Source organism: Cebus imitator, unplaced genomic scaffold, assembly GCF_001604975.1.
Source record: "Cebus imitator isolate Cc_AM_T3 unplaced genomic scaffold, Cebus_imitator-1.0 Scaffold15, whole genome shotgun sequence".
Classification (NCBI taxonomy): Eukaryota; Metazoa; Chordata; class Mammalia; order Primates; family Cebidae; genus Cebus; species Cebus imitator.
The window spans coordinates 3,342,364-3,353,108 of NW_016107330.1; the positions used below are offsets into that span (position 1 = coordinate 3,342,364).

General features: G+C 50.0%; 1 protein-coding gene across 1 annotated transcript in view; it reads left to right on the forward strand.

Annotated features, from left to right (window-relative positions):
• The window catches only part of TNFRSF8 (TNF receptor superfamily member 8), a 77,887-nt gene that overhangs the window by 37,700 nt on the left and 29,442 nt on the right, over positions 1-10,745 (forward strand). The window contains exons 4-6 of the mRNA XM_017504473.2: positions 3,463-3,615; positions 8,849-8,939; positions 9,325-9,488. Coding sequence (XP_017359962.1) covers positions 3,463-3,615; positions 8,849-8,939; positions 9,325-9,488 — 408 coding nt within the window. The remainder of the gene's footprint in view (positions 1-3,462; positions 3,616-8,848; positions 8,940-9,324; positions 9,489-10,745) is intronic.

A 10,745-nucleotide genomic window follows, 5' to 3' on the forward strand; every position in this document is an offset into this window, starting at 1 on the left:
CTGTGAGAAGGCAGTTAAACATGTAAGCCAAATTATGATTTAATACATTTCTCCTGTGATACATTGTATCCTAATTGAGACCCTAGTAGGAAATAAAAAAAAATGTTGTCCCATTGGAAAGTCTTCAGGGGCAGTAAAACACATGGAGTGTCATTGCCTATGATGATGACATTGTCTTCTGTATGCCTCCAGAAGGACCTATCTGAGGCTGTATTACAGTTAACTGTGTTTTTTTTAATAAATAGAAGGAGTACACTCTAAAATAATGATAAGGCTGGGCTTGGTGGCTCACACCTGTAATTCCAGCATTTTGGGAGGCCAGGCTGGGAGGATCGCTTGAAACCAGGAGTTTGAGACCAGCCTGAGCAACACAGTGTGACTCCCATCTCTACCAAAAATAAAATAAATTAGCTGAGTGTGGTGGCACGTGCCTGCAGTTTCAGCTCGCAGGAGGCTGAGGTGGGAGGATTGCTTGAGTCCAGGAGGTTGAGGTTGCAGTGAGGCGTGATCATGCCACTGCACTCTAGCCTGGGCAATAAAGCAAGACCCTGTTTCAGAAAAAAAAAAATGATAGAAAGTATAGTACAGTAAGTACATAAGCCAGCCACATAGCTGTTTATTGGCGGTATCACGTATTATGTACTATCCATAGTTTTATGTGCTATGCAGCACTTCTATACCACTGGCAGTACAGTGGGTTTCTTTACACCAACATCTCCACAAACACGGGAGTAATGCGTGTGCTACGTCATTGCTATGGCTATGACATCACTAGGCAACAGGAATTTTGCAGCTCCATTATAATCTTATGGGGCCCTCATCACGTACGCCGTCCGTCATTGGCAGAAGTGCTGCTCTGCAGTGCGTGAATGCATCGTTTCTAACGTTCTGTCCTGTTTTCTCTCTTTTCTGCCTCCTTGAGTGTTAGTTCTCTTTGCACTCAGAACTCCTTTTCCCTGGGGCTGCTTTTCCTCTGATGTTTGGTGACTTTTGGTTCTGTGCACATGGTATCTCATGATGTGGGCAGCCTGCAAATGGGGCTTCTGAAACCCACCTCTGAGGACCATGGGGCTGAGGTGGGGCTACAGGAGTCTCTGTGTGGGACATGCATGGCCTCTGCTGTGTGTCATGAGTAGATGAGGAGTTGCCCAGCACCTCTCCCCTCCCTTCAGCGAGTTTCCCTTGGCTATATTGTGGGCTGTGGTCTCCTTCGCTCTGGTCTTGACTGTCCTCTGCCTTCCGTATTTGAGGGAGTTGTCTTCGTTTCTAATCTGCCAAGGTTGCCCCTTCTTAGTCTCCAAGCCTGTTGCACATTAATTATTATTTTTACCAGTGATTTTTTTTTTTTTTTTTTTTTTGAGATTAAGTCTTGCTCTTTCGCCCAGGCCAGAGTGAAGTGGTGCGATCTCCGCTCACTGCAACCTCGCCTCCCGGGTTCAAGCAATTCTCCTTTCTCAGCCTCCTGAGTAGCTAGGATTACAGGTGCCTACCACCCCCAGCTAATTTTTGTATTTTTTAGTAGAGGTGGGGTTTCACCATGTTGGCCAGGCTGGTCTCGAACTCCTGATCTCAGGTGATTTGCCTGCCTTGGCCTCCCAAAGTGCTGGGATTACAAGCGTGAGCCACCACACCCAGCCTACCTTTTACTTTTTATGTGTTAACCAACCTCTGATTTCCTGCTTTTCCTGCCAACACGTGTTATTAACTGTCTTTTTGATTCTAGTCATTCTAGTGGATATGAAGCGGTATTTCACTGTGATTTTGATTTGCATTTCCCTAACGGCTAATGGTGTTGAGCGTTTTTCATGTGTTTATTGGCCATGTGTGTATCTTCTGTAGAGAAATGTCTATTCCAACCCTTTGTCCATTAAAAAAATTAATAAACTATTTCTGGCTGGGCGCAGTGGCTTACGCCTATAATCCCAGCACTTTGGGAGGCCGAGGCGGATGGATCGCCTGAGCTCAGGAGTTTGAGACTAGTCTGGGCAACATGGTGAAACCCCATCTGTATTAAAAATACAAAAAATTAGCTGGACATGGTGGCACGTGCCTGTAATCCCGCCTACTCAGGAGGCTGAGGTAGGAGAATCGTTTGAACCTGGGAGGCAGAGGCTGCAGTGAGCTGAGATTGTGCCACTGTACTCCAGTCTGGGTGACAGAGTGAGACTCTGTCTAAAAAAAAAATTAATAAACTATTTCTTAGAGCATTTTAGGTTTACAGGAAAAGTGATACAGAGAATACAGAGTTCCCATCTACCCTCTACTCCCTTCCCACTCTCCCACAGTTTCTCCTATTTATTTATTTATTTATTTTTGAGACGGAGTTTCGCTCTTGTTACCCAGGCTGGAGTGCAATGGCACGATCTCGGCTCACCGCAACCTCCGCCTCCTGGGTTCAGGCAATTCTCCTGCCCCAGCCTCCTGAGTAGCTGGGATTACAGGCACGCGCCACCATGCCCAGCTAATTTTTTGTAGTTTTTAGTAGAGACGGGGTTTCACCATGTTGACCAGGATGGTCTCGATCTCTTGACCTCGTGATCCACCCGCCTCGGCCTCCCAAAGTGCTGGGATTACAGGCGTGAGCCACTGCGCCCGGCCTCTCCTATTTATTTATTTATTTGAAACAGGACATCACTCTGTTGCCCAGGCTAGAGTGCAGTGGTACAATCACAGCTCACTGCAGCCTCAACCTCCTGGGCTCAAGCGATCCTCCCGCCTCAGCCTCCCAAGTAGCTGAGACTACAGGCATGTGCTACCATGCCTGGCTAATTTTTCTTTTTTTTGGTAGGGATAGGATTTCGTCATATTGCCCAGGCTGCTCTGGAATTCCTGAGGGCAAATGATCCTTCTGCCTCAGCCTCCTAAAGTGCTGGGATTAAAGGCATGAGCCACCATGCCTTACATTTGTGGGCACAGTTGTTAGAACTGATGACCTGATAGTGATGCGTTATTGTTACCAACTGGAGTCCATAGTTGACATCAGGGCTCACTCTTGCCGTTGCAGATTCTAGGCTTTAGACAAGCGGATGATGATGCGTATCCACCATCACAGTGGCATCTGGAATAGTTTCACTGCCCTCAATGTGTGCTGAGCTCATCAGTTCACCTCTCCCTCCCTCTGAACCTCTGGCAGCTACTGATCTTTTTGCTGTCTCAATAGTTTTGTCTTTTCCAGAAATGTCATGTAGTTGGAGTCACGGTGTGTAGCTTTTTCAGACTGGTGTCTTCCATTTAGCAATATGTATCTAAGTGTCCTCCATGCCTTTTTTTTTTTTCATTAAAAAAAATGGGTACATTAATTAATTTTATTTTTAATCCAATTGGTAGTAATCACCGGGGGGTGAGCTGGGAGGAGGAAGCTGCATTCTGGACTCCACCTGCCCTCTCCTCCTCATCTCAGGAGCTCTCCGGAGAGATGCCTTCCTCCTGTTCCCCTCTGTGACCCCTGTCTGTGTCCCTCAGATGACCTCGTGGAGAAGAGGCCATGTGCGTGGAACTCCTCCCGTGTCTGCGAATGTCGACCTGGCATGTTCTGTGCCATGTCTGCCGTCAACTCCTGCGCCCGCTGCTTCCTCCACTCCGTCTGCCCAGCAGGGATGATTGTCAAGTTCCCAGGTCAGTGTCCCCACCCTCGGCCCAGCACGGAGACCTGTGCCATTACCGCCTCACCTTCCGCCCACCCCAATGCACTATTGCCATCCGATCTCCCGCTTCCCTGAGGCTGCTGGACAGATCGTGTCTCCTTCTGCCATGGCCCAGGAATATGCCCAGCGCCCAGCGCCTCTGCTGCCCTCCCAACCTTGTGTTCCAGGCGAAGAGAGACCCTGCTGTTCCCTGGCATAGACCTGGCTGCAGGAGGTCTTGGTTTGGTTTGAGGCTCAAGGCAGAAGTTATCTGATGCCTCATAAGCAAGAAGGAACCCTGAAGTCTCTGTCCTGGGAGTTGGCTTCCCGCTTTCAGATTCAGGGCTTTGGGAGTTAGAGGTGCTGAGAGATCGGGCCCCAGGCTCAAGACTGGAGAAACATGGGTTTCTTTTCCAGCTTACTGTGTGATCTCAGACAAGCTTCTTACCTCTCTGACTTCTGCTTTTCTGATAGTGCAAGGTGTCCGGGCTGCTCATAACCAGAGAGGGGTACAGGCCACAGTACCTGTCTGGGCGGCGTTGGGACCATCTTCCAGAAGGGAGGCATGAGGAGTGGGTGGGCTTTGGAGCACAGCATAGGGTGGGTGCCGCAGCTGCGGGTACATGGAGCAGGGAGATGGGCTCAGACACAGCCCTGTGTCCCCTGGAAAGGGCTACCCTGAAACCTGTGACCCCTCCCCCAACCGGGTCCTTCTCTGGAGTCCCATGCCCTGCTGTGCACCCTGGGGGATCGGCAGTCTCCCCCATTGCCACCACTGCCTGCTCCTCTTCTCCCTCCCCCTTCCTTCATCCCTTGCAGCCAGCCATCCTGTAGACTTGGCCCCCCAACTGGCTTCTCCATCTTCTTACCCCTAATTCCTTCTCTTATCCAGCCCCATGGCAGAGAGCCAGAATGACCCTTGCAAAACCAAATCTGGATTTGATTCTCTCTGTCTCCCTCCCCAGCCACACACACGTATATGCCTGAAATGCTTCAGTATCTTCCTGTTACTCTAAAGATAAGGACCCAAGACCAGGCGTGGTGGCTCATGCCAGTAATCCCAGCACTTTGGGAGGCTGAGGCAGGTGGATCACTTGAGGTCAGGAGTTCAAGACCAGCCTGGCCAACATGGAGAAACCCCATTTCTACTAAAATTACAAAAATTAGCCAGGTGTGGTGGCACGCGCCTGTCATCCCAGCTACTCAAGAGGCTGAGGCAGGAGCATCACTTGAACCTGGGAGACGGAGGTTGCAGGTGGCAGTGAGCCAAGATCGTACCATTGCGTTCCAGCCTAGGTGACAAGAGTGAGACTGTCTCAAAAAAAAAAAAAAAAAAAAAGAAACTCCAGGGACTCAGCACTATGTCATTCTTCAGGTCCCAAGGCCCCCAGTCGATTTGCCTTCTTCTCTTTGTCTTTCAGAGTCTTCTTACATTTATTTTGTACATAATGTCCAGGGCTTTTAGCAGTCCTTAGCTGGAGGAAGAGGGAAAAGCGTGTCTACTCCACCTTCCCAGATTCATGGCCTCTCCTTCCTCCCAGCCTCAGCTCTCAGCCCCAGCCCCTCACTCTCTGCACTCCACCTCGGCTGCCCTTCTTCCAGGTGGGTGGACCTGTGCGCTCTCTGTGCCACCCGGCCTCTGCACATGCTGTTCTCTCTGCCGGGGACACCCTTCCCTCTCCATTCACTTAGTCAAATCCTACTCTGCCCTGAGCTCTCCATTCCACTTCCTCAAGAGGCCTTCCCTGGCCTCTCGCCAGGGAAGCTGGCAGCACTGTGTCCTTTGCAAGCGTGGATGCCTACCTCTCTCTCTGTCTCGTGGTTTGATCAATGCCTGTCTCCCTCCCTGGCTGGAAGCTTCCCAAGGGCAAAGACCATGCCCAGGGTGTTTCTCAGCATCTCTCCACTGCCCAGTCAAACGCTAGGCATGGCATCTGCTCCCCATAGAGATTCGCTGAATTAAGGTATGGGGGCACCTGGCAGGGAGATCCAAGCTGAGGGTGGGTGGATTCAGATCTGGTCGAATTCCCCTTGGGTCAAGGGAGGGTGCTGTGCTAAGGAAATGACGAAGTCCTCCACCCACAGGCAGGGAGAGTGCTGGGGTGGACATGGCAGCAGATACCTAGGGTTTTGCAAAGATTTGCAACTGTGGGCCGTGCTCCCACCCGTCTCTGGACCTCAGTCTCCCCATCTGTCAGATGAGGAGTTGTAACTGAAGGCCTTGAGGGCCTCTCCAAAAAGGCCAAACTTCCGATAAGTTTCCAGCTCAGAAGCTTGCATCTCTGTGAAAAACATCCTGAATCTGGTTGTTCCAGGTGAGGCTTCTGGCTGGAGGGACTGTCTGGGCAGTGTTCCTGAGACTGCCACATGCCAGAGGCCTCCCTTTGCTGCCCAATGCGGTGCTACTGGCCAGCCCTATGTGGCCATTCACTTAAAATGCAGCTAGGGGCTGGGCTCGGTGGCTCAGGCCTGTGATCCCAGCACTTTGGGAGGCCATTGAGGACGGATCATGAGGTCAGGTGTTCAAGACCAGACTGACCAATATGGTGAAACCCCGTCCCTACTAAAAATACAAAAATTAGCCAGGCGTGGTGGTACTTCCCGTAGTCCCAGATACTCAAGAGGCTGAGGCAGGAGAATCGCTTGAATCCGGAGGCAGAGGTTGCAGTGAGCTGAGATCATGCCACTGCACTCCAGCCTGGACAACAGAGTGAGACTCCATCTCAAAAACAGAACAAAACAAAAACACAAATCAATAAAAAATTTTAAAAAATGCAGCTATGTCTGCATTGAGAAGTGCTGTGTGTATACTACGCACTAGATTTCAAAAACAGTATAAACAAGAATATGATTAATTATTTTTTATATTGATTGCCTGCAAACATGATAACATTTTAGATACATTGGGTGAAATAAATATACTATGAAAATTAATTCCACTTATTTCTTTTTACTTTTTAAATGTGGCTCCTAGAATATTTGAGCTGACATGTGTGTCTCACATATTTCTGTTGGCTGACACTGCTTTAGAAGTGTTCTAATCTTGGCTGCCAAATCCTGATTCATCTCTGGGATCCCCTGTGGACTCACCCATGGGGCAGCTCTCAGGGCTTGTTTTTTTCCAGCTATAAAATGGAAAGCAGTTTCTGCCTCCAATCAGCTAAGCCTCACTGGTTCTCTTTCCTGAAATTCTTAAGTCTCCATAAGGCAGACAGTATTAGCCTTTTTTTCCAGGTGTGGAAATCGAGGTCCGGAGATGGGAGGTAAATCGCCTGCAAAGACAGAGCAGGAAATATCTAAGCTTAGGTGTCGCCACCCCACCATGCCACGGAACAAGAGGTCAGCATTGCTCATGCTCACCTCCATGGAAAGTTTCAGAGCGAAGTCCCATGCATACCATCACCTTTTAAGTGATGGGACAGGAGTCCAAATGGGGGCAAGGACACAGCGTTTACCATATGTCACATGGTGTGATGGGCACCTCATGTACATTCTTCTGTTTATCCTGACGACAGCCTGGTAAAGAATGTCTCATTATAATCATTTGACTGGGCCAGGCACGGTGGCTCATGCCTGTAATTCCAGCACTTTGGGAGGCTGAGGCGGGTGGATTCGAGGTCAGGAGTTCAAGACCAGCCTGGTCAACATGGTGAAACCCCATCTCTACTAAAAATATACAAATTAGCCAATCATGGTTGTGGATGCCTGTAATCCCAGCTACTTGGGAGGCTGAGGCAGGAGAATTGCATAAACCCGGGAGGCAGAGGTTGCAGTGAGCCGAGATTGCATCACTTCACTCCAGCCTGGGTGACAGAGTGAGACTCTGTCTCAAATAAATAAATAAAAATAAGCCGGGCGCAGTGGCTCACGCCTGTAATCCCAGCACTTTGGGAGGCCGAGGCAGGTGGATCACGAGGTCAAGAGATCGAGACCATCCTGGTCAACATGGTGAAACCCCGTCTCTACTAAAACTACAAAAAATTAGCTGGGCATGGTGGTGCGTGCCTGTAATCCCAGCTACTCAGGAGGCTGAGGCAGGAGAATTGCCTGAACCCAGGAGGCGGAGGTTGCGGTGAGCCGAGATCGCGCCATTGCACTCCAGCCTGGGTAACAAGAGTGAAACTCTGTCTCAAATAAATAAATAAATAAATAAATATTAAAAAATAGAATCGTGTGATTTGCCTGGCAGTTAGGACGTGGCAGGCAAACTCAGTGACACTGGATGGATGATGTGTGTGCGTTTTCCTCTCCACTTTGCTTCCATCCAGCACTCTTCAGGACTCCTTGGATTGCAAGCAGCAAAATCCCCAATTTTTTAGCACATGTAGCTTAAAAGTCTGGAGATAGCTCTGAGAAGCTTCAGCCATGGCTGGATCCAGGACTCCATCTTGCCCTATCTCTCACCCCTGTTTCCCTCTGTGTTGGTTGGTCTGCAAGTTACTCACTAGCAGCTCTAGGTTAGCTTACAGCCCAGCGCCAGTGGGAAGACAGCTTCCTCCCTTTCTTATATCTTTAATATCCAAAACCAAAACCTTTAAATCCCAAACCAAAATCTTTAAATTCCACCTCACGGGCTTGGGTCATATGTTCACTCCTGAACTGGCTCATCATGGCCAGAGGAAAGGGATGGATTGATTGGTCCAGCCTGGTCTCATGGCCACTCCTAGAAAGGGGGTTCAGTCGGTCCCGACTCCTAATCACAGATACTGCCATCAGAGGGAGAGCAATTCCCCAGGGCAAGTTGGGCTGCTTTACTCCAAAGGGGAACAAACGGCAGGCAGGCATCCCCTTCAGATGACCACTGCGTTTTCTTTTTTTTTTTGTATGAGACAGAGTCTCGCTCCGTTGCCAGGCACCAAGCTGGAGTGCAGTGGCGCGATCTCAGTTCACTGCAACCTCCGCCTCCGAGGTTCAAGCAATTCTCCTGCTTCAGCCTCCCGCGTAGCTGGGACTACAGGCATGCACCACCAAGCCCAGCTAATTTTTGTATTTTTAGTAGAGACAGGGTTTCACCATGTTGGCCAGGATAGTCTTGATCTCTTGACCTCGTGATCCACCCGCCTTGGCTTCCCAAAATGCTGGCATTACAGGCAAGAGCCACCGGCTGACCACTGCATTTTCTAAGTGTCCCATCTCCAACTCTGGCTTGTGGTAGTGAAGGGTGTATTCCTGGAGACTTTGGGTCCCCAGCACCGATTCTGAAAGCACTGCTGTCCCCCCTGCAGGCACAGCACAGAGGAACACTGTCTGTGAGCCGGCTTCCCCAGGGGTCAGCGCTGCCTGTGCCAGCCCAGAGAACTGCAAGGAACCCACCAGGTGACTCCCTGCCTCTGTCTGTCTCCAGCCCTTCCCCCAAGCTGACCTTTGGATGAGGCTGCCCTACCCCACAAGACGCCCAGGGTACAGCTGGGCTGGGGGCATAGGTGGGGTTCAGCTCACGGTGTCAGGACTCTCAGGTGCCTCTCTGCCAAGCCCTCAGATCATTTGAGGCCCTAGAGTGTGCCCAGCCCTGCCCTGAGCACACAGGAAACCCAGAAGGCCTAGAAAGTGTAGGCCTTGTTCTCAGGAGCTTACAGTGGGCCCACCAGAGGCGGTGGGCGAGGGCCCGGGACCTGTCTCTGTGGAGACTGTTATCCCTCGGCACAGGCCTCCCTTGCCCCATTGGCAGAATTGTCAGTCCTGTCTCTGGCTTATTCCCCAGTGGCACCATCCTCCAGGCCAAGCCCACTCCGGTGTCCCCAGCAACCTCTAATGCCAGCACCATGCCTCTAAGCGGGGTCGCCCACCTCGCCCAGGAAGCTGCTTCCGAATTGACAATGGCTCCCGACACTCCCTCCTCTGCGGGATGGCCTAGTTCACATCCAGGTAATTTCCCCATGAAGCCGTGGGTCATCTCCCTGGGGTGCCTGATTGCTGGATGGCCCATGAGTGGGGGTGTTTGAGGCAGGTGGGCACCGATCTGTGGTCTCTTGCCGGTGGGGAGAGAAGAGAGTGGTAAGGTCTAATGCGGGGCTGAAAGCATCAAGGGCCAGAGATAGACACAAGAGGGCTCATTCATTTGCCAGCAGTGCAGAGGGCCTGCCATGTGCCAGGCACTGGTGCCCACCTCTCACCTCTATTTTCCTCTATGTTGGTTTGTCAGAGGGAAATGGGCCCCACTCTACTGTTGTGCCACTTGTGACACAGCCGGCCGGCCTCTGCACACGTCTACCTGATGCCCTTCTGGTCCCCATTGCAAAGGGTCGACCCTCAGTGTCAGGGTCGCCTCACATTGGGGCACCACTGTCTGGGTCACTACTTGTGGGGGTCTGTCCTGCAGATTGTGACTTTGTGGTGGGTGAATAAACTACACTGACAGATATTATGCTTCGCTAGTTGGGCTGAGGGTCTGGCAGCTTACAGACTCCCAGGAGAGTGCTGTAAAGAGATAGCAGCTGCCAACCCTCCTTAGCCAGTGAGACTTACATTTATTTAGTAAAGTTTAATTGACAGAGGCTTGAGTCAACACCACTAGAGGTTAAAGATCAAAGCACAGGTTCTGATGCTTAAAGCAAACACCATTAGAGGGTAATATCTTTGGTCTACTTCCTCTTGAGGGGGCCTTCTGGCTCAAAGGTTAGTTTTAAGACTACATGAGTAAACAAGCTAGTTAGGTAAACTCCTTCACATACCTTAGCTATCTGCTTTACTAATTAACTAAATGTAAAGGGGATTTAGGCTGCCTTCAGCCAAGAACTATAGAAAAAAACCTTTAGGCCTTCTAAAAGGGTTTGAGACTATATTCTATAACTTTCTCTAATATTTTTCCCACTACCCTGAGTTAATTCCCACAAGATAGTCCATTTTTATTACTGAATAGCCCTCCATGGCATAGATATGCCATGCTCTGTTTATCCAGTTTTTGGGTATTTGGGTTGTTTCTGCCTTTGCCTATAATGAAGAATGAAAAATACATCCTCGTGTGCATGTGCTTTCCTTTTCTTGGGTTGGATTTGTAGGACTTCTAACAATTTGGGGTTTGAGCTCTTTTCCTATAGTTGTACATTCTCCTGCCCTGTAGCTTTCCTGCTCATTCTTTCCATGGTGTCTTTTGTTTGTTTGTGGGTTTTTTTTTTTTTTTTT